At 35.0% G+C, this 25,431-nt stretch overlaps 1 protein-coding gene across 2 annotated transcripts in view; it reads left to right on the top strand.

The window, feature by feature from the left end:
* LOC149537376 (adenylate kinase family protein) overlaps positions 1–25,431 on the top strand; it is a 409,112-nt gene that overhangs the window by 167,063 nt on the left and 216,618 nt on the right. For both annotated transcript variants that reach the window (XM_089802873.1, XM_089802872.1), the window contains 2 exons: positions 14,831–14,905; positions 15,032–15,140. In XM_089802873.1, the coding sequence (XP_089658999.1) occupies positions 14,831–14,905; positions 15,032–15,140 (184 nt within the window). The remainder of the gene's footprint in view (positions 1–14,830; positions 14,906–15,031; positions 15,141–25,431) is intronic.

Below are 25,431 nucleotides of genomic sequence, written 5' to 3'. Positions count from 1 at the left end.
CCCCGTGTGGCTACCCAATCAAGCCATACGGCCACATCCCCTTGCCCTTTGCAACACACAGGAACATTACACCTTGGGTGTATCCATCTTGACATGCATTTTTTTTGCTAATCATATATACTGGACCTTCAGAGAATACCTGATTTTCTGCCTTTCTTTTTTTGGATACTTAATGGTTGAATGTCTTGTTGTAGTCCGTTAGAGAGGTTGAGCTCTTTGCCTTAACTCCTGAATGAATTGAACTCTAGTGAATTTATTTATTCTCTTTATGATTTTAGTATCTCTTGAGAATTTCTTTCCCCAGACTCTGATATCTTAAATTCTATATTTATAATTTATTTAGTATGTGCATATATAACTGCATTCTATCTGCAGTCCTCAATGTTGATGTTGTATTATAAATCTTTAACTCTAACTGCTGCTTAATGGTTGAATGATTGCTGGTGGCAATTTGCCTTAGTGTCTTAATGTTTTGTTGTGTTATCAATTGTTGGTGATAAATTTGGCTTTCCTCTATTTCCACCGGCATTAGAAATTACTGGTTTGCCAGGCTCCATACCTTAAATCAGTCACTGACTATATATTATTTACTCCATTGGATGGATTTGCTGACTGTATTACAGTGTCGAGGGAGGTTGGCATCTTATGATTTTGATGTTCCTGCTGATACTATTCGTTTCAGACTTTATGTTTGATTCCTTTTTGTTGATTCTTATTGGTTATATGCTTCTTTATGCACCAAATATTCCAGAGATAATTTTTTTTTTTTTTATGATGTTTCTTGTCTACCATATGTGGCAGTGTAGTTTGAAGGGTCGTGACCAATATCTTGGTTACGACTTTTCTGACTGTCACTAATAAATTTTCATTTAAAATAATTCAATGCCTTAAAAATTATATATTTTTATTATTATTTAATTTATATTTATTTTAATAATAATAATAATTATTGTTTTAATAATAATAATAATTATTGTTTTAATAATAATAATTATTACTAATAATTTCTTTTTATTATATTAATTAAATACATATTTGACATGAATTCGTTCTTTTAAATATTGGTAAGATAGTTACAATTTTATTTAGAATTTTATATGTTTTGGTTAACAATAAACATCATATCTTGATTTGATTAATAATTATAAATTAGCAAATATCGTTTAGGATTTAGAGTGGTAATCTAAGAAGGGGGAGATGACAAACTTATCAGTTAATCGAGGTTCATCACACCCCCTTCAACAAATCCATTTCATGCTTCTGTCATGACCATCCGAAGATTAGGGATGAGATGATTTGGTGGTATTTTGCAAAAGTTATAAGAGTTGCAGGGAAATAACTTGCTCATCTCATTTGATGTTCTCTGGGATGTGCGTGTTTGAGAAAGGAGCTCAAAATCTTATCCACAAGCTGAAAACTTGAAGGACATGTGAACTGAAGCATCTCAAACTATCTTATATATGTGAGACGGTATATTATTGTAAAGCATCTCGTAAACTCTTCTATTTTCTCACTTGATCCGAGGGCCAAGAATCCAATGGAAGAGTTGGCAGGTTGCAATAATGAGTATTGCACTTGTTAGTTGGTCAAGCCATGGATGGTGTTGTTATCTACCAAGCAATTAGTGGCTTGATGCTTTATTTTTCTTCTTTCTAATACATCTAACCGTGGCATTTTATAAAATAGTACACATGCGAAGCCAAGGCCTGCTCAACATGTTCCAATGCTTCCATCATACACTTTGAGCCTATTTAATGGATATGAATTTCTTTGAGATTTTGCAAGAAAACACTCATTGATGGACTAGCTCACAATTTAATTATTACCTTTCAAAAGAAGGTGATCCGTTTCCACTCCAGATGAAGATCCATTATATATCTTCATGAACAACATTACTGAAATCTTGTCACAATGATTTAATTCCTCAAGGCAGAGCCTATTTAATGGATATGAATTTCTTTGAGATTTTGCAAGAAAACACTCATTGATGGACTAGCTCACAATTTAATTATTACCTTTCAAAAGAAGGTGATCCGTTTCCACTCCAGATGAAGATCCATTATATATCTTCACGAACAACATTACTGAAATCTTGTCACAATGATTTAATTCCTCAAGGCATTTTATCAGACAAGTAATGTGCATCACCCATGTGAGAGACCATGATGCAAACATTGACGAATATTGTCTCTCCTTTAACTGTGATAAGTTCTCTCCCCTGGTATTGTTACTAAAATTCTACACAGGCTGAAATTTAGCTTAAATAGTAACATTGTACAGGAATTTACAAGCTGCTCATCTCATACATTTGTATTCATTTCATTTCTATTACCAATCATTTTTATTCAGAGCAGAAGGAAAGGACAATGTTCATTGTATAAATCATCAACTGATGTGTACAATTTTCATTTTTACAAACATGGGATGAATTGAAATGCTGAAAGTGAAGATCTCACACAAGCCGTGAGTTTAACTACTGCCTTTCATATATATTCAGAATATAAAAAATAAGACATATGAAGGTAAGGTTAGAGGTAACCAATCATTGCCTTTTCAGCTTTTGACTGGTTAAATGATCCATGATGCTGCTCCTGGTCCGGCTCTTGATATGCTAAATTCCGGTTTTTTTTTCTTGCATTAAAAAAAAAGTGGGGTTAGATCTTGAGAGATCTAAGCAATGACTAAATACCTATAACTAGTCATCTCTACATATATACTATCTTTCCCTATTCTGAATATATATCAAAGATAGTGAAGTGCATTCTCAGTGCCCATGTGAGGAAAAAAGAAAATTTAGTGTTTGATTTTTGAAATCTGGAATTTAACTATTCTAATATGTATGTGCCCCTGACCGAGGCTCCCTTTGGGTATGAGCCCAACATGCATATTGGAATAGCTATATTACAGACTGCAAGATCAAACAGAATAACATTATATTAAAGAGACATATTAACATATGAAACCTTTTACTTCTGTTAATAAATTAGTTTCAGCAAGTATAGTATCAACACAGGGAGCAAATGAGCAGATATAAACAGAAAGCTACAGGAAGATCTAGTCAGAGATTGTGGTAAGAGTTATGAGTTCTCTAGTTTTACTTCAACAGAATAACAACAAAAACCAAATGATAAGCTAGGTGTTTTATAATTGTAATTCTGTTCAAAAAGTGATTTATAAAAGACTAGCAGAGTTGCTATCCATAGTAGCTGCATTTTTATTAGAATGAAAACAAGAGATAAAAAGATATCACAACTTCCAGAATACAAGCAGAAAATTCAAGTTGTGATATGAAGGAGATCAGAGAAGTCAAATAATGTCTAGAAAGATCTGCAGCAACATGGTAAGATATGTAATGGAAGAATAACATCAGCAAGTTTTCTTTCATACATGGTGGTTTACAACTCATGGAAAGCATACCTAGCAGGAAACATGCAAAATCTAGATTCTATAAAGGATGAAATGGCAAGTTAGAAAGAGTTATGCATAGGCAAAATCAAGAGTGCTTCTTTGGAAACTGCTTTGGGCTACAACTTTGGTGGGAATAATAGTTGTGAAAGTGCAGGCAAAAATAAAATACAAAATTCCATGTTGGCTAATTCACGAGAAGGTTTCAAACAAAGAAACAATATGTGACCCAAACTACAATTGTGTTTTCTCTACCTCAAAAAGTAGTCACCGATTCTTGTCTGATAGAAAATTTTCAACAAGGAGCATGTTAGATGGTGTTTGAACAAGTTGCCGATCAAATTTCAAAAGCGGGGAACACACAAAGAGTACTTGCATCACATCACTTTCTAGCATAAAACTTTATAGATAGGAGGTACTCTTTTACACATCCAACTTGTATCATTCCATGCACAGAAACTCGTGTATGCCATTGAAAAAGGAAAGCATGCTTTGGATTGTTGTTAGATGATGAAAATTCTCCAGAAAGTTCTGAAACAAGAAGACTTAGCAATGACGATTTTTGTAAAAAATACAATTATAAAAGTGCCAAGGAAGGTACAAGAAGATTTGCAAATCACCTATTTCAACCCTAGACAAGCCTTTCAAAAGGCATAGAAACAAAACGTGCCCATAATCACTAGAAGATGCTCACATCAAAACGACAAGTGATAAACAACAAATAGAATGCATGTACCTAGATTTATCATAACTTCAAACAACAGGGTAAGGAAGCACGGGAAAAACCCAACTCGGGTTTATGAAGAAATGGAGTATGAGAGCCAGAATGAAGAAAAATTATGGCTCTAGAAGGAACAAGACAGAGAAAGCAGTCACGGAACAAGCAGGAATGACAAAGTTTTGCGCAAAACCACTGTAATATCACCATAATCATTAATGGCAACTTAGCAAAATACCTCTATCAATTGGTGATAGTAGCAAAATTATTCATGGCAGCAAGCATAGAACACGAGCAGCAGGTCTCCTCATTCATGGCAGCTACAAAACCCAGGAAAGTCTATGCATTTTCTCTTCTCCAGAATGCTCACGGCTCAAACCCTTCGTTTTCTTTCCTTTCAACACTTCCAGAATGTTCACGGCATATGAAAAATGAATGAATTTAGGGTTAAAATGTAATATATCTTGCCCTTATTCATTTCTTATTTTCTTTTGGAGTCCGAGACTTTTATGGGATTGATTTCTCATTATTGTCATAAGCAAATATGAAATATGTCATGGGGTTGGAAAACTAGGAATGTTAGGCATTAGGTGCTTTGTATTATGTTTTTATTTGCCTTGATCATTTTTGTAAACAAAATATTAAATGACATTTATAAGTCATTTTAATATTTTTGTTATTTATTAAATGCAAATAAGAGGGAAATTATAATTGGTCTTAGGACTAGTGAGTCAATATGACATGTTTGAAATACTAAGTCTTAGGAGTTATGGGGGAAGTTGTATTCAAAGACTTAGTTGTCATGTCCCCATTTTTGGAGGCAATTTGATTTAATTAATTTAATTAATTAGGTTGTCCAAAATAATGAATATTTTATGAGGATGACTAATTAATTATTTTAATTAAATAAATAAGTGGTATTAAGTTAATTATTTATAAAGTTATCAAATAAATAAATATTAAAAGGTAACTTTATATTTAATTAATTTAATAAAGTGACTTGAATTATAAAATATTTTATAAAGTCACTTAATAGATAAAATAAAATAATATTCTAGAAGCTTCTGGAGAAAGTGGAGAGAAAAGAATAAATAGGCACCCCCGGGCTTCATTCTAATCATCCAGTTGTTTACTTCTCTCTTGACATCAAATTGTGATTCAATCACATAGTCTATTGTGGAGCCAAGTGGTTTCAGATAGTCAATTGATCTTTGGGAACGAAAACTCCCCTGGATTAGCATAACTGAGGAAGTGAAATATCTTCTGAAGGGTTGCACATTTGGAGGTGATCTTTGGGAACGAAAACTCCCTTGGATTAGCATAACTGAGCAAGTGAAATATCTTCTGAAGGGTTGCACATTTGGAGGTGATACTTCAGTCACTTCAGCTAGGGCATCATTGGGCCTAAGGCCATTTTCAGCATTTCAGCATTTCAAGAGGTTTTTAAGCAGGCCGAAAAAGCAGACCCGAAAAAGCAGGCGGAAAAAGCAGTCCGGAAAAAAGCAGGCTGAAAAAGCAGACCCGAAAAAGCAGGCGGAAAAAGCAGTCCGGAAAAAAGAAGGCCGAAAAAGCAGATCCGAAAAAGCAGACGAAAAAAGTAGTCCGAAAAAAGCAATCCGAAAAAGCAAAACGAAAAAAGCAAATTCTGGAAAAAAAGCAAGCAACAAGGGCAGCAGCTAGAGAGGCACGACTTGGGCACTTCAGGAGGTTATTTTCTATTAAGTGGTATTGCAATTCATCTATTTTCTAAGGCAACTTCATATACCAGGTGTGATGTGTATTTTTCATAGTTGCCTTTCACTATAGGGTGCTGTTGTAATTGTCATTTTATATCAGACCTATCATTCACATCATTCATTGTTGCATTTCTCACAATGGTATCAGCAATCCATGGCTTTAGTTATATTTAATCATGCATGTGATTAGTGTACTGCTGTAGGGGAGTATTGAAGTTAGATATTTAGTTTTGCATTAGTTTTCATTGGTAGCTGTAGGTGCATATTACTTACCCGCAATTAACATATTTTGATATCTTTGTAAATGCCAAGAGTCTTGGCTAACTTAGTATGAATATTATATTGGATACTCATTCTCAATCAAGGAGATACAATTGTTGGTCATTAATAGTTGTCTTTGAGCATTAATATATCATTTCTTATCAGCCAGTTAGTTGCATACCAACTGTTTGTTAAAATACCAGTTGGCTGTAGGTGGTCATTTCCATGATTAGAACTCATATATGCATTCACTATTGCCAAAATTAGTTGCATATTTATGTTAGGTCATTGATTAGACAATTTGGAATCTTTTGTAAGCATTCTCTTTGAGGCAAATCCAAACAAGAATCACTGCAGCAATCTGAAAAGTTATATCAGTCAGATGACCCTTGCTTGCAAAGTGTTTGACGAAATGTCAAACAACTGAAGTATAAAGATTTTTTGGTGTTGGAAGGAGTTATAACCTGTTGGGGTTATTACATTAGTATTATCATTTATAGTCATGGAGAGTATATATAGGAGCCTTTTGAGTCAATTTAGGACTATGGGTCGAATTTTGACCTTGTCTTGGTAGTTTGAAGCCATTTATTGACAGTTTGAGTCTTTTGAGGGCAGTTTTAGTGAGTCATAAGTCTCTTTATGGCTTAGTGGACCTTTTTCAAAGGTGGAACCTTATTAATTGGGTTTTATTTCCTCTTTTTGAGGCTATTTTCTGGCATTTGACCCAACGGTTGAAAGGGTATTTAGTGAAGTTTTGGACTCACTTTTAGTTTAGTTCTGATTATGTAGAGGAAAAATTTTGTGACATTTTTGGTGTCCTTAGTATATTTTCTGTGTCTTTTGTAACTCATTTCTGGAGAATCAATATATGAATTGGATCATTTTGCAGCAAATTTCCATTGAATTGATTACCAACGTTCTTTTTCTGGAAAATTTTGTGTAAACGTTTGATAGATGAGAGAGAATAGTGAGTTTGAGGACTCCTTTTAATCTTTGTCTCAAATCTTATCAAATTGCAAAACTGTAAGTTTGTTTGCAGGTTGCAGTGTGTGTGTCACATCTTTACGATTGTTAAGTGAAATAGTATTTTTTCCACTCAGTTTCTTAGGAAAGTCCCACTGCCTGTGAGTGGTTCCATATTACCTGAAATTTTTCAGTTCATTTCATTAAACCTTGTACAGTGCAAATTTTAGGACTTAACAGTTTTTGGCACGCCTTGTGGGATCCGAAGTCAGATTTTTCCAGAAATTCTTGCTGTATGATTTGCTACTAGCAAGTTTACAGCTTTGGAGAAGCTCATTTTCAGCATATTTGGTGACTCCGTTTGTGAAGGAAGGTGACCAATGCTTAAATTTTCATCAAAAAGGTAAAAACTAGAAGTTCAAGATCTTTCAAGTATTTGGAGCTGTCGTCACCCAAAAGAAAAGGAAGAACTCTGGATAGAACTCTTTGTGCAAAGAGAGTTCAGACCACTCCTCCAAGAGTGTATGCTAGAAGAGGAAGATCATTGCAGAGTGAACGTCTTATAATACGTTCAGCATCGCCGACTATTAGAGAAGAGTTACCAGCTGTCATTTCAAGAGATTTCAACTTTCAAAACAATAAAAATAACTTTGGTACAGCAAGTGTTAGTTTTTCTACAGCAAGCATAAGCACCTTTTCATCACTTTTTAGTATTGTACTAGCAAGTACAAGCTCAGTTTCAGCAAGTATATCAACACAAATTTCCACAATGGCTGCACCAAGAGCTTTTGCCTTCGTACCTTTCAATCAAGGTAGCCCTTTGAATCTACAACAATATGATGATATACCACTAGCGACTTTGAAAGTACTGTCGGAATTCATGAGAGAAGGACAAATCACACCCTTTGAGCACATAAGAGATGTAGCAGCACTATGCAACGTTCACCATGTGACTCAAGAGAATGTAGTTGTGAGACTATTGGCTGCGTCATTGAAGAAGAAGGCATTAGAATGGTTTAGAAGTCTTCCTGTGGCTTCTATACCAACTTGGGACGAGCTAGGTGATGCTTTCACAAGATTTTTTGATGAAAAATCAGATTATTCATTGGTCGAGAAGTTGATTACCATCACGAGAAGTTGATTACCATCAAGAGAGCCCCTCAAGAACAAATGACAGATTTCAATATCCGATTCCAAAAAACTTGGAATAGGATACTTGTTGCGGTAAGGCCTTCTGTTGATCATGCTTTTTTGTATTATCTAAAAAGTCTAAATAGTGATATAATTGTAATGATACAATCAATGGGGGGACAGTCATTACCTTAAGCTTGTAGTATAGCTATTAGGGCAGAGAATAGTCTTATTCAAGCAGGAAAGATAGCCCCTACGTCTCCCATGCCATATTTTCCAGATATTCATCCGAATATGCCACTTCATATATCCCCTCTTGCTACCATACCTATTGTTCCGGTTATAGAATCAACAGGGAGTCAAACCAATGCTATTGCTGGCCCCCCAAATGAACTTCAAGAAATTAAAACCTTTTTTCAGACCTTAGGAAATGAATTGACTGGCATGAAGAAACAACAATACCAAGGTCCCAGGCCACTATTTCAAGGGTATAACGAACAGCAGCAAGGAGCGCCTCAATCTTATCAAAATCAGGGGTATAACCAGCAGTTTTAGCAGAATAAACAGCCATATCAAGGTCAGCGAAAAAATATTAATCAGAAACCATTTCAGCCATATAATTCAGGTTCTTCAAATCAAGAAAATCTAGTAAGAGATATTGTTCCTGCACAAAATAATCTTGCAATGGATTACGAATGGTGTTATCCATGCAACCAAGCACATAATCAAGCCACATGTTCAAATCGAGTGATCAATCAAGCATTCATGATCCAAAATGCTACCAGTATACAACAAGATCCATCTTCTACTGTATCTGAATAGCAACAGGATGTGCATCCCAATGAGATGACATTCTTGAATTGGTAGTGAGGAATTCTGTGGCATAAATGATGATCTAGCAATCATAACATATGCTAGAGCAAAGAAAAGAGCTCTCGAAATGGATCAAACAACTAATAAAGGTAAAGAGCCTATCATGAATGCTAGACCATCATTCATGTTGGACCATCATTCAAAAAGGGACCAATTGTACCATAGAAGCCTCCAATTCAACAAACCAGCAATCAACCTCACAAAGATGTAGACCCGGCTGCTGCTAAAATATACTAGAAGGTGCATTCAGCTGTACCTTACAACATAGTGGACAACATGAAGAAAATGAACGTGTCAATGACTATCTGAGACTCCTTATCTATTCTGGGACAAGCTAAGATGTTAAAAAAGGTGTTGAATGGTGAAGGTGTGCAAGAGCAAGCTGTTGGAAGTCGTGAGAAGGTAGTAATGACAAATGCTGAGCCAAAAAATGATGAAAGCAACAAATCAAATGTAACAGTCCAAGGTAAGGACGTGAGATCTTCTCCTTTCTATGTTTCCTTAATTATTGGGAAAAATTTGGTACATAATTGTATGGTTGACAGTGGAGCAACTTGTTTTGTTATGCCAAAAACGGTAGCTGATCAATTAGAGCTAAAATATGAGCCAATAGAGAAAGGGGTAGTTCAGCTAGAGGGTATGTCTGTAAATTCCATAGGTCTCATAAAAAATGCTAGTTTGACCTTGCATGCTTGCCCTACCTTTTCTATTCCACAAGACATATATGTGATAGATTTACCTCCCTTTTCCTATTAAGTATGGTTTATTAGAGCATCAAGGACTTAGTTGATTATCTCAAGGAGCCGGCCTGTAATCAGGAGATCCACTCAGTTCTGCAGGAAAATCCCACTGCATGTGAGTGGTTCCATGTTGCCTGAAAATTTTCAGTTCATTTCATTGAACCTGGTAAGGTGCAAACTTCAGCACTTAACAGGTATTTCTTGTTGTTAGGGACATTGCTAGCTTATGAGACTTTTGTCGTTCCTTTCTAAAGAAAATTGTCAAACTCATGGCATGTGCATCTCAATTTTAAAACCCACTCACCTGCTTTTTCGAAGGAATTTTATTAAATAGTTATTATGTAATGACTACATTCCATGTTGTCTGATGCTTTGAAACCTCTATGGCATTCTCCTTCAATTTCATTTTTGGTTTATTGTCATGCTAATTCAAGTGTTTGCCATCTCTTGTTCATCAATAGGAACTGGGATGAATGTATGGGAGCAGAGCCCTTGAGCCTTCCATTATGCATGATTTGACCGAGCAGAGGTTCCTTCTAGGTCTTTGATTGAATTGGAATGTTGCAACGGCCTAGCTTGGGTAATCGATTGCACCGATATATAGACACAACTCACAATGACTCCATGCACTATACACCCTATGCTTTGTTGGAAACTTATACCATTTTCAAAAAAAAAATCTCATAGGGCTCTAGAGTAAATCTCATCACATTTATTTAATTGCCACATTTGATTGAATAGGGGCATAACCTTTCTGAATGATGCCACCTTGAGAAATTAGGTTGGATGTCTTGATCATTGCATGATAGTCAAAATATTATGGCAACGCTTATTTACAAAAACCCACTTATTAATTACGCCAAACAATGTCACCATCAAGCATTTCATTTGACGGTGCAGTTTGGTTGAGTGAGGGTGAGTTTTCTTACCACGACCTCTTCCTGTAATTGTGTTACATAAAATGGAATTGACATATATAATCCGGATTAGGGTGATAGAGCATGGCCTTAAACTAAAGATTCCATATCGAACATATCTAGCGATCATTGCCTTTAATGAAAAACAATTTATAATTTCTCTAATTCCACGTGTATCAAGCTGAGTACATTGTGGTACTTGCCACTTCAACATTTGATGAAAATCCCCTTATGCTCTATTGGATGTCCATACACTATTCAAAAAGCTTCTGATTTAGGTATTCTATCACACAGTTTACAAACCTCATCTATGCTTCCACATTTTCCACACATAGCTGCCAGAGTATTTGTAATATGTCATGTCCCCATTATAAAATATAATTAATAATAATTAGCTAATACAATATAAGTAAATAATTAATCATAATAAAATTATATATTAAAATTACTATTAAAATTTTAAAAATAATAAATAATAATTAAATATTATTACTGTAATATAAATAACGACTTATGCAATCTAATTTAAAATAAGATTTAATAAAATTAAATAAGGATAAGATTACAATGAATGAATAAGTAAATTAAATTAACTATAAGAGAAAATTTTAGAAACTATGTTACCTTTACTGCCTACGGTAAAGGTAGTTTAATGCATAATACTGATAGAGAATTATAATACATATAAGTAAATGCAAAGTAACATCAGAGAACTGCCTTATATTCCATTAATCTCAATCAAGATTTACATCAAGTGATAAGAACAACAACAATGATACCAATGATAATGATGATTTCTTCCATCCGAGAGTGTACATATAACCTCCGAGGGGGTGCGACGTGAACTGTCATGACCATAACTACCTACCCCTTGGCTCGCTAACCACCAATGACATGATTATTATTAACAACAATTTACACAACACATAGCATTATACCCTACAACAGATATTAGAAGAACCCAAAGGATCCCGAAGTAGCCTTGGGGAATGCCAAAAAGACCCATTCCCATTCCAGCAGTTACCTCTAAGAGATCCCAATGCTAAAACCTTGATAGAATGTCCTTAAGATTGCCCTTGAGAGAGATGTCGAATATCTCTTCCTAATTGCATCTTTGTTTGATATGCAAATCGCCTTGTAATTGTGACCATTATTAATCTTATTCATGCCTCTCCATAACACAACCAAATGGGTTTTGTACACAAATGATATTGATTAATATAATTGCTGTCTTTATATGTAATTGCTGTCATTATCATGCTTAGCAAATTCCTTACTTATCAATTATTATTAATGTCATTAATTTCTCCAAATGTATATGCCTTAGTCGATCTGTTTACTAATCACCAATCTGCATATTATATCAGAGTTGATATCTCCAAAGCGTAATAGTTTCTAACCATCGTCAATAATATATCTAGCTGCTTCATGTGCAACTGATCTGATGAAAGTAATTGGATACATGCTATCATTATGTCGATCATCTTCATTGGTCTATTAATTTTTCAATGCTTGATTCTCATCTGTCTCTTTTTGCTTGATCCTTAACATGATACTGTATCAAGATAAATCAGATGCCAGAATTGTCTATTCTTATCGGCTATCAATGAAGACTGAGCCGTTCGACTCTATCAGATAATCGGTAGGGCCGTGCTGATTATCTATATCAAATCCATTTGATTTATAGACTGATTGATTAATAGTTATCACTTGTATCAAGTTCTTATATGTTTGATCAATATTTGTTGATTGATATCTCAATCCAATTCTGCTTTTATGAAGACACTTCTTGTGCTTGGTACAATAGAAGTATCAAATAGGTCTTATCCTCATGATATTACGAAAATGTTAGTACCTTCACTTGGTATGATAATTATTACCATGATGATGTTGATGTATCATGATGGTTTATATCTCTATTTAGTACCGTGCCTCTCCCTTAATGCTTGGATGATGATTAACATATGATGTCATCTTCTCAGCATATAAGATCATGGGTTTTCTATTCTGATTGGGTAGTATAATCATTATTTATATGTTGATTGGGTGGTTTCTCTTAAGATTGTTATCCTTGTTACCTTGTGAGCTCGATGGTGCTTGATGGAGATATGTCATCTAACTCCTCATATCTCTTAATGCTACTAAGTGCAAATTGTCTTATTTATAGGACTTCAAACTTTATTATCTATCTTTTTTCTACATACAACTTTTATCTACCTTCTATCTGCAAGTGCTCAAGCTCTACTACTTCTTGACTACATAAGAAAGATGGCTTTCTAAGTGGGATTTTATATGGCTTTATGTAATATTTTATTAGATGTTTTTTGATGCTCACTTTTGAAGAAAAAATAAACAACGTCAAATGGAATCTATAATAGAGAGACAATCACTCAAATGACATCATCCATTGTTTTATGAGATCAAATCCCTTTATCTCATATTTTGACCATCTTGTTCAACTGTTGTGCTTCATGACAAAAACCCTTGGAATGTGGAAATTTTGAGGACGAAAACTCTCTTGGATTCCAAATAAGAGCAGAGGGTAAAACTTTTTGTTCTTTGAGGTGGTTTCACCCAAGAATCACATAGTGCTGATAAGTTTGTAGTTAATTTCTATTTTCATTTGGTAGAGGAGTGATTGATAGATTATCAAAGGAAAGACTGATGTATTCAGATTTTTCTTTACAATAGTTGTTATGTTGAGAATTACATATTAATTCTATCACTTTGCAGTCAATTTATTATTATAAGGCTAGGACTCCTCAACAATCATGGAACATGGTCCTTAGATCTGCTTTTAGATTTTTTGTCAAAACATAATTTTAGATAGCAGATTTGGAGGTTGGAGGTCGCTGCACCATTTGGAACTTACTGCACCTTTTCATCTGTTTTCTGCTGTTCCAGTCATCATTTCCTACAGATTGTGCCCTTAATCAAACATCGTATCTTCTGTTCAGTAGCTGACAGAAGATTTATGGTGAATCTGTTTTTTCCTGTGGTAGTTTGTGCAATTTATGTCAAAGGTTTTCAATATATTGTGGGTGTCTGTTGTAACAATTGTGGTTTGCAACAACATTTTCTTTGTGTGCAGTCTGCTTCAATAATGATAGCTAATAGTATTTTCTATTTGCTAATATTTAGTGGCCAAATACACTTGGTTTATAACTAGAATCCTTGTGTCCAACATTAGGTTCTTCTTTAATATTTATTCTGGTCTCTGTATATGATGCTGTAATAATTAATTGGATCAGCAGCTGCATTGAGTCCTATGTTGTCTGCTACAGGGTAGAATTTGCGAATTCATTGTTATTCCTTTTTACATCAGAAATTCTGTGATTCATAAGTATTCAGTGATTCACAGAGGAAGTTCTGATCCCCTGCACAGACAGGAAAATATGAATATTGCAGGGTTTAAACAAAATATTTAGGAGCAATACAATTTTTTTTTTTTCTTTTTCTATTTTGAATTTTGTATAATGTATTGTCTTCTATCAATATATAATACATATTATTACTATTTTATTTGAAAGAGCTTATCTCCTTAATCACATGTTGCAATGAATTGAAAGCTCTTTGTTAGGTTTATATGATAAGGCAGTCAACATGAATTTGAACTGGTGTAAGAATCTTCTGAGATTGAATTTCTAAATATTATTAAAATGTTATACAAACATCACACTTGTGTTCTCAATAAATAATGTGGCTGTTACAAGATTAAATCATACTCATGACATAGCTATATGGTTGTTCTTCTGCGTGACGATTTGCCCCTTAAAAAAGTATTATTGATGTTACTCCACATTCTGCAACTTCAAAAACTTACCTGTTTCTGTCTGAATAGTTTTGCTAAGAAAGTAAGATGCATATGTTGAATCACTGATTCATTTTGACAACCTTAATGTAATTTATCGTCACCTAATTCTTAGCTGTAGGGTTGACGATGCTGTAATTATTCTGTTAACATGCTAAAATATTTTGTACATAAAAATCAGGAAATGATGTAGAAGCAGGTTGATCATGAATTTTTTGATCATAATCTCAAAACATTGTGAAGCTGAGGATATCATTTCCATGAATTTCATCCAGGCAAGGTCACGGTTACAAACATATCAGCAAAATGTCGAAGCAGTGCTTTCTGTTTACAAAAATATCATGAAGAAGGTATACTTTTGATTCTATTTCATACAGAAACTTTTCTTCTAATATTTAAAAATCAATCAGCTCAATTTCATCATGGACACATGAAGGGTCTTGGGACTGATTTTTACATTGTTTATGAGAGTCCAGATTGATGGAAATCGTCCTAAAGAACAAGTGTTTGAAGAAATTGACATGATTTTGACAAGAGTAGTTGAAGGACAATGGGTGGATCATGAATCTCCTATTGGCAACAACAGTAAGAAGCCTAGTAGACTATCAATAAATTTTGTTGAGCATATGTTTTAAATGCAGAAATGGTCACACATTGTAAATTAAATGATTTTAGCTTGCTAATAATTATTTACTTTTCAGGTGCAAACTAGAGTTAGAGTTTAGATTTCATTTCAATCTTTCTTAATATATGTTAAATACCTGCCTTGAGGAATAAAGAAGTAATCATGCACCCTTGGATTGGTTTTGTGCTAATTCTGATTTTGTTTTACAAATCCTGTATTTCCTGAGTTTTCTGTGTCTTTTGTATTTGTAGTTTTTGGTTTTTGAATGAATAGATGCAATGTAAATAAGGAAGTAAATGCCATAACATTAACTACAGAAACTAATGCTAATGAATAGAAATATTTCAGATTTATTCAATTGGAAACGTTAACAAGAATGCTATACCAGGTGTGGCTGGGTTCAAAACAATGAAATGATATTTTTTTTCCTACAACTCCTAAATTCCCCAACACCTAAATGCTGGTACCAAAAGCTCTAATATTTCCAACTGTTATAACTGCTGATGATTCCAAAAACGCCCAAATTTGAAGCCAAAATGCTGGAATCTCCGATGTACAACTGGGAGTGGTGCTAGTGTTAGGGAATTTAACCCAGAAATTAAAGGTAAACAGCAATAGAATAGACCAATTAGATACAAGAGACACACAAAATTACCCTTGGAAAACCCTTCCAGAATGAAGAGAAAACCCAGCCACACAACGAAATATCACTTTATTGATAATTAAAATTCAAGTGTACAGTGCCTTTCACTCGATACGATAAATATATCATAAAGAGAGACTCTTCATATTACAACCAAAGGTCTCTTCAATTTCTAAAACATAACTCTTGGTAATTTCATGCCTTAACGCATGGTGAATGATACATTTCTTTATATTTATAATTACAATTTATCATAAATGTCTTTTTCAGCTTAAGGTGACCATAATGGTAATAACACCCAGAGATAAAGATCTCAATCATAGCTACAATCTCCAACACTCCCTCTTAGCAAGAGAGAGATCTTTAGCTAAACATTTACACAAGGCTGCAACCAAAAATGTGAATGATAAATTCTGATCACAAAGATCTAAAACATAATTCATGGAATCAGCCAACATGAAACAATCTGCAAGAATCACAATCAACTTTCATCATGGACTTGCTCAAGGTGATGTTGTCATGGAATCTCTCAACATGACAAACTTGCAATAATCACAACCAATTTTCATCATGGAATCACTCAACGTGATGTTGTCATGGAATCTGTCAACATGACAAGTTAGTAAGGTTTACAATGAGCATTTTATCATGGACTCTTTCAATGTGATACAATAATGGACTCTCTCAACATGACTTCCAACTCCCATCGCGGAATCTTTCAATGTTATGACATCATGGACTCTCTCTACATGATGTTCACCATGAATTCCTCACAAGTGTAAGAGTTATCAGATTGTCCTTACAATTTCTATATTTCCACATAAATAAGAAATCATAATCAACAAGAAAAATCACAGCTGAGACTTGTATCCTACAAGAGTCTCATATTCTACAATATCAAAAACATTCATAACATATATAAGAATGGCGGGGATTCCATAATGACTCCCTCTCAATCAAGAATTACTTTGATCACCGTAATAAGATCGTGGTATTATCTTCCATCTGAAGCTGAACATCTTCCATTGGAAATGTATCATCAAGGCTTCATCTCATGCATCCTGCAACCAAGAGAGATATTAATCATAAAATCAACTCTGATAACAATAATTTCAAGATCATATAATACTTATCTTTGTGTATCTAATCTTCCTTGAAAATGATCTCAACCCATCAAAACATGATCAGGAATCTTATTACATCAAGAGCAATGTAGTATCATATGAAGAAGAATGTGTGCCAATGTGAGAAAGTGATTTTTCTTATTTTCTTCTGGTTGATCAACATGGCATGCCATGCTTTCTCCCTGATCATAGGTCTCAACCAAAACTGCTGGGTGTACGAGTTGATACAAGTTCTTTGGAAATGAAACATCTCTTCACCATGACAACCCAATTCATTATCACAAAATCCATATCATGTCTCTAACTCTTCGATGCTTGACTTTTGCTGCATCCAATCATAGGCTCTATCTTCTGACTAGGATAATGAGGCTTTGGAGCAACTCTATGCACCTAGGAAATACTTCCGGAAGCCATGGGTTCCTCTTCAAAATTTGGGTAAGGTAGGCTCTAATAAACTTCACAATAGCATCCAAAAATAGAGTAATGGCAATCGATTTGACTCCCAAAATTTGCAAACATCCACCCGAATACATGAAATAGAAGCACCGGAAGATAACAATAGCATCATACTCCATCTTCGTGCGAGCACATATATTTGTCTTTTCGTGAGACCAAGATTCCAAGAAAACTGTCGGGGCTAGAAAATCTTGTTTTTGCTGAAAAATGAGATGTGAATAAACGTCCATTGTTTTTCTACCATCCATTGAATGGAACATCCACAAAGATACTTGGGCGATCGGTCACATGGATGTCCACAGTGTAAGTAAATAGAAACTTCCACTGCACACATTAACTTCACCTGCTGACTCACCCTTGGAATTAGGTGTTAAATAATGACAGAGTTGGATTCTTTATTTATCGAAAATAAACCTCAAGAAGAGATGGACACCCAAGGCTCTCCGTCCGTTGAGAGGAGATAACAAAGCAGGGATTCTGAATGAATGCTGCTCAATGGAGTGACCTGCACGCTAGATACCATTTCAACAACTGCAAACACTTCTTCGTTTGTCTGTAAAATGAGGGATTGTTTAACCCTTGAAAGGATGCAACATATGAAAAAGACTTCCTTTTGATATGATTTTGCATTGACCCTAATTCTCCATGATCAGAGGGTATTTTTGAATTAGTATAGTAACAATTTTGCCAATTTAAAACTTTTTATCCAAACAATTACTTTAATAACTTTAAATGCTGAAATCATTAATTATGCACTTGAACACAATGGCACAAGTTTACGTGAAACCTAATGTGGGAGAAAACCACAGCAAATAATTGCTTTATATTTAAATTGGATATTTTACAATGATTTGTAGGCTTCAACCTACTAGAGGTTCCGACTCCTGTGTATATAAGCACCAACACATTGGAAGCTCCAACTCCCACACTTCGTAGGCACTGACCTATTGGAAGCACCTAGTCCGACTTATATCTTCGTGAGCACCAACCCACTGCACTTGAACTGCTTTTCCACCTTGTTAATGTTGCTTGCCAACTGATGATGGATTCAGATCTGAATGTCTTTTCTTCTTCAATCTCATACTAATGAATTCTTTAATCTTCACTCATATACCCTTCTCTTTCTTTTACTTTAAGTCAGCACACATCCTTCTTGAAGTCAGCCTCTCAACAGTATTTTCTTTTTAATAAAAAATATATTCATATATATATATATATATAGATATATCAGATTACAAATCTGATTAAATAACTTTTTTTTAGCTCTTCTTTATAGTCCTATCTTTTGTATCCTTTTATGTCGTTCTTTCAATCAGATATATAAATCAGTATTTATGCTAGCTTCTTAACTCCACTTGCACATCCTTAACTTATTTCAGATTTCTTCTTTAATATTCCCTTTTTCATTTACTGCTCCTCATATATTCTGCTCTCTACTCTGTACTACTCTTACCACTTCCTTATTCTGGATTCACTACCACTGACTCCCTTACTTTCTTATACTTTCTTATTATTTATTCTCAACACCTTTTAAATTATGACTTTTCAAATGTTACAAATCATGACCTTTGATAACTAAATAAGAGTTTGTAGTTTCTTTTTATTCATTGCCGATAGTCTTTAAGTTGCTTTGATATTTTATAGCATTTCATAAATAATTAATTTGTGTTTTCCATCCCACTCCTTATACTTTGTTTTATTGCCATGTTCTCTTTAAATAGTATTGGTTTGTCTTTGTGACTTCCTTACCACTGAGCGGATTATCATCTAATAACCTTATTGCTGCTTCTATAATATTGTTTTCTTCTTTCAATCATTTCACGTTGGAAGACATTTTCCGTTATATACATTGCTACCCCTAATGGTGTTTGTTTGTTGTTTATACAATCACTGGCTTTCCTAAATCATTTCTTTTATAACTTGTTAGTGACCTTTGTCTTTGTGTTGTCATATGTTGCTGCAATTTTATATGAGACCATCCTTGTATCTACACACCATCATTACTGTTTTTATGTGACATGAAGTCCTCTGTTCGACTACCAACGATAGACCATCAACGTTTATATTTATTGTTTGACTTCATTGTATTTATCGTATATGCATCTTTTTTATCTCTGCGTCTGTGATAACATTTATCCAAATGCCATGCATGAACATTGCTGTTCACAAACACAACCCTTGTGTCTCAGCACTGATTGAATACTGTACTGGTTTGTTGTAAGTTGCACTGCTGTGTTGTATGTATTTGGTCATATTATTACTAGTCACTGCTCTCCCTGTTTCATTTAATGCTGCCATTGAATACACTGCTTTAAAGTCTTTTACCAATGCATATAGAGATGCTGGGACTCCTACTTTTCTCTTGGCTCTGTATATTGATGATATTTTTCTGTTTTCCCACCAATCACTTCCATTGCACATAAACATCAGACATTGTTTGCTTGTTCTAAGGAATTAATTATTATGCTGAATATCTGCTATTCTATTTCCAGTTTGTCACTATTACTGTGGTTGCTTCTATCATATAGTGTATCTCTTAACAAAAGATTTCAGTTTCCTCTTCTGATATATATATATATATATATATATATATATATATATATATATATATATATATTTATTGCTTTTTCCTATTCAATATTTCAATGCTTTTCTATCTCTTTTGATTTTCTATATCTTTTCATGTGAAAATTGTCTTTTGTTCAGATCCCATCAGATTTTATTCTTTTGTCCACCCTATCATTTGTAATGTCCCCATTTCCAAAATTGATTTAATAAAAGATTATAAAATTAATTAATAATAAATAATTGGATATAATTATTTATTTAATAAAAAGAGAATTTAACAATAATATATAATTATTAATAAATAAAATAATAAACTATATTATAGTTTATTAATGAAAGAGTATCATTACACTAATATATATATATATATATAATAATAAATTTATATAAAATATAAACATATAATCATTAATTAATATAACATATTGATGTAATGGTGTGACTACAGGGAATAGTCACAACTGTTGAAAAATATTCATATATGGGGAAGAATAAGAATAAATAGAGGGGTATTCTAGAGGAATATCATGTGTTCATATGGGGATCTCAGAACATATCGAATTAATATATGCAGATCAGATGAAAATTATACATTGGCACTCGGCAAGAAGAGACAAAGTACAGTGAAGAATCATCGAATGTGAAGAAGTGAAGAACAGAATACGTGGCAAACATTCTACCAATGGTCTAGTTAGCAACATATTAATACGTATAATCAACAAGGAGTCACTTACAGTCAGTAATGATGATATGCAGTACAGAATATAGAGCATCGAATGGGTATGGGCGATTTAATGTGGGCATATAAAAAGAGGAAAATAATCCTATCGCTACCATGAGAAAATCATCAGCTTTGAGTCGTTCCGAGCATATGTTATCAAATTGAGAATAGAAGAGATTAACTATAGGGAATAAGGAGAGATCGATAATAACTTATAAAGGTGTGACCAATCTAACAATACATAGTAAACATAAATTGAGAAGAAGAATTGACGGTTCCAAGACAGACCAATACAGAGATAATAGATGACGGCAGGGGACAGTGATCACATCAATGTTAACATGGTAGACCAAAAGATATAATACAGGTCAATCCTTTCCTCTTGCACATAGAACACAATCGACCACATTGTTAAAGAGCGAAGATATACGAAAAATGAAGAAGATTGAATATAGCAAAGGGGAAGAAGACAAATACGGCTACCTAGGATAGACAACAACAAAGCTAACATCATCGTAATAAATGATAGAAGCAAACGAATAGAGCCTAGACAAAATAACCAAGGTAGTTAGTGTTCACATAGGTGGCAACATGTATGATTAAGTCAACAGCCTCATCAGAGCATTCCTATCCTCAGCCTAAACATCATAGTCAATAGCCATACAATACTAGATAGCAAGACCAAGTACAACATTATTTCATTCAAGATCCAACATCAAAGTTAACGTGGGAGATTATTAGGTTTGCCACTTCAGATAGTCACTAGTGAACATCCAACATATCATTGTTACATAGTAATATTATTGTATCAAATACAACATAAGATGGTGAAATACATTATGGTACAACCTAATGATTATATACTATCTGATATACGGGTGCAAGGATAGACCATGGTCTAAACCTACCTTACATTACTATCAACTTCTATACAGCTGTTAGTAGAAAGACATTGTTAGAAATTGTAATTATTGTCCATTGTTTACCAATAAACATCTAGTTAAGAAGAGTGAGTGAAATATTGAAAGATCCCCGATGGATCTCTTCTGCTGATCTGTGTCATGTCCCCTTCCCAGTGACATGATTTCTACAGTAGATTTGCCTATCATTGACTCTCGTAGGCAAATGATTTTGGTAAGAGAGTCATCTTGTGCCAGTTGACTGCATATTGCTCTCGGAGTGTTATAATTGAGCCTATATCTAGTAAGTTGGGGCCTACATGTTTTAATTTTGAATTGAGATTGCACTTTTAATTTTATAAAGTTATTTAATTAATTTTATAAAGTTATACATTAATAAAGTGCATTATAATAAGACTTTATAAAAAGATGTTTCTAGAAGCTCCTAGTGCCTTCTTAAAAAGATGAATAAATAGAGGGCGGTAGGCACCCATTTGGACAAGCAGTTTTGAGGATTCGACTTCTATTCTGATTGGAGCAATTTGTAGTCATTTGATCTGCAAATTCTCATATTATCTTTGGGAACGAAAACTCCCATTGATAAGCAATTTTGAGAGTGTGGAATATCACCTGAATCATTGCAAACTGGAGGTGATTTTCAGTCATTTCACCTGGGCAGAGATCTATGGCCTAAGGCCAAATCTAGTGGTTTGTTGATCATTGGAGGATCAGTTAGAAAGGAATTGACTATTACAGAACTAGAGAAGAGGCACATTTGTGATCGTAAATTTCCCATACCTGGTCGAATTTGCATGCGAATTGTTGCATGGCCTTCCTTGAACCCAGACGGCTCAGTCCACATCAGGTTTGGCATTGCGATGGAAGGTTTGAATTTATATTAAAATATCGCATTAAGCCAACAGTGTGAGTAGACTGTAGAAGGGTAGATTGGGGGCAGGTTGAAAAGTTTCAAATCCATTCATTCTTCAGCAAGCACTCGAATTAGAGATTAGAGGAATGTGACCGTGTTGGAGAAGCGTCTTCATTGTTAATAGTTTCGGCGATTCCCTTCAGCATCCGCAACCATTTTCATCACCTGCGTGGAGTCTGGAAAATCATTAAAAAATTGCAAGTTTGAATTGCCACGGGTGTCTCATGTATTACAGGGGACAATATTAATTGTGGCAAGGATTTATAAATCACGGGTCAGGATTCGAGACAGTTACAGTTGAATGTGCATCGAAGAATGATCAATTTTCTTTGAACAGATAGGAACGAATCTGGGGCTCATTTTGACCCAACCTAGACCAGCTTCAAGGAAGGAATTTGCCAACAATACTTCATTTGAGGCTCGAATTTCAGTGTATTTGTTACAGCTAGTTCATTGGGTGAATTGTTTGAAACATTACATTTACCTAATGTGTATGCCAAGTATTTGACAAATTTCCACAGTTCAGTTTGGTTCTTTAGAGGCCCTCATCGTAGGGTCATCTCAATGGTATCAGAGCAGTGTTCTTGCCATCCTGTTTGGTAAAACATCTTATGCAACCTTATCCAAGGTATTTTATACGCAGAAGAGCAACACTTAAGGGCGAACCGAAATTCAGAGATATGGGTGAGAGACAGTCACAGAGTCCACCTAGAATTGATGACGATGAGACCAGAGAATTCTACAGAATCATGACTACCAGACAGCAAGAAATAGCCCAGTCATTACAAGCATTGACTACCATAATGGAGAGAGTTGTTCCGCCTAGGATTCAGGAACAGGGTAGAGGTACACCTGATCATGATAATAGAAGTGTGGCGGGCTCACAGGGTGCTCCTAGGCGCAGATCATGGACAGCAAATAGGCCTACTCGTCCCACTTTCCTTAGGGAGGAGGCCCAGGAGATAGAGCAAGATGACTTGCCGGAGGATTTTCAGGATGATCTCAGAGCCGCTACTGCAGAATGGCAAGCATTACCACCCCATGTGCGTGAGCTACTAAACTTTTATCGCTACTTGAACCAGAGGAGAGAGCATATGAGGAGTAGCCTTCAGAACAGGAGGCCTAGAGGAAGTCATGAAAATGAGTTGCAGCGAGCTGCTAGTAAACTTACTTTACCATCTTTCGATGGTAGTGGACAGATGACAGCACAGGCATGGATTCATAAGTTGGATAGATTCCTAGCATTAAGGCCTATGTCAGAGATAGATGCCATCAGATATGCCACCTTGCATTTGGAGGGAGCAGCTCATGATTGGTGGTCACACGGGATGGTTACGTTGCAACACAACCAAGTGACATCTTACCAGGACTTTGTGGATAGATTGGTTGAGCGTTTTGATAGGAAGGATCCAGAGATCTATTTTCGTGACCTCGCACAGTTGAGACAGTCAGGCAGTTTGGAGGTTTATATTAGTGAATTTCAAAGGTTGTCAGTGATGGTGCAGGATGTGTCTGAGAGACGGTTGGTTATTGTCATGTCCCCTTTTCAAATAATAAAAAAATAATAATCTTTGCTAAGGCAGGCAGGCCCAAGAAAGTGAAGTTTCGGAAAAAGGGGGTTAATCTTTGGAAACCGTTGGACTAATAAATGAAAATTATTATTAAAATATGTTTCATTAACCTCTCTTGGACGTGAGTTACGGTTATGCCCTCTTTTAAGGGGTTTGGAGGCATTTTGGGTTGATTCCAGAACTTGATTTTTGCTCATTCTTTGTTATTCTTCAGAGGCTGCCAAACCTGTGGAGAAGGAGACCCAAGAACGGGAGTTTGCAGGTTTCCAGGGAGACCCAAGAACGGGAGTTTGTAGGTTTCCAGGAAGGCTAAGGACGGGAGTTTGAAGCCATTCCATGTGCATGCTCATACAGAGTTTGCCTTTGTGCTGAACAGTGCAGATTTGTGGGTTTTCGGGTGTTTTTTGTATGAGTTTGGTGTTTTCAGTTGAGTATTTCATATCAGTTTGGGTTGATGCTGTATTTCAGACTTTAAGGTGTTAAAATAGAGCTGAATATATGTATTGGGACGTGATTAAACTTCTGAGATAGATTATTAGTGTTTTTGTGGTGTTTCCGGGCATTTTTGTGTTAATTTCGGGAGCCCGATGAGCATAGTTTTTGTCCTACATTTGTGAACTGTTGTGTAAAGGCTATACGGATTTGGAAATGTCATTTTGTCGGCTGTTATGCTGCTGAAATTTCTGTAAAAATGTCCATTTTCAGATTTATTAATAATTTGTGAAGTTGTGATGCTTTTGGCACTATTTTCAACATACCCGATTTGGGGTTTCTTGAGAAAATTGGTGGATCTTTGTAAGATTGGTTTTTTTATTTTAAAGATTTGATTTGAGACTTGAAATATCATGTAAAATCAGAAAAGGGACATTTCAGTTATCTTGTTCACAAAAGGATTGTCTGAACCCCTCAAGGGTTGGATTAAGGCATTTGACCCACCAACACTTCAGGAGGCTATGAGGAAAGCACGGAGTTTGGAACTTACAACACCTTCTAGCAGGTTCACTTCCAGGAGTACTACTTCTTTAAGAGATAACAAGAAGTTTGATAAGAATAAAGGGAAGAACGTTGATACTAGGGGTAAATCCACTACACCCTTGGATGCAGAGGCATTGAATGACTTGCGCAGGAAGAAGCTATGCTTCTATTGCAAAGGCCCATATGACAGGGACCATGATTGTCCTTTGAGACCTAAGGGAAAGGCCAATAGAGTTATGTGGGCATATTACGAAGGATCAGATTCTGATAGTACAACACATGAGGATGATCACAGTGATACAGAGCTTGAGGGAGAAACAAGGAATTTAGAGCAAAAAGAGGAACCTGAGTTACATTTACAGC

Source organism: Cupressus sempervirens, chromosome 9 (assembly GCF_028749045.1).
Source record: "Cupressus sempervirens isolate cs-2001-9-10 chromosome 9, ASM2874904v1, whole genome shotgun sequence".
In the NCBI taxonomy this organism is placed as follows: Eukaryota; Viridiplantae; Streptophyta; class Pinopsida; order Cupressales; family Cupressaceae; genus Cupressus; species Cupressus sempervirens.
The sequence above is the reverse complement of the archived record's forward strand: the minus strand, read 5'-3'. Positions and strand labels throughout refer to the sequence as shown.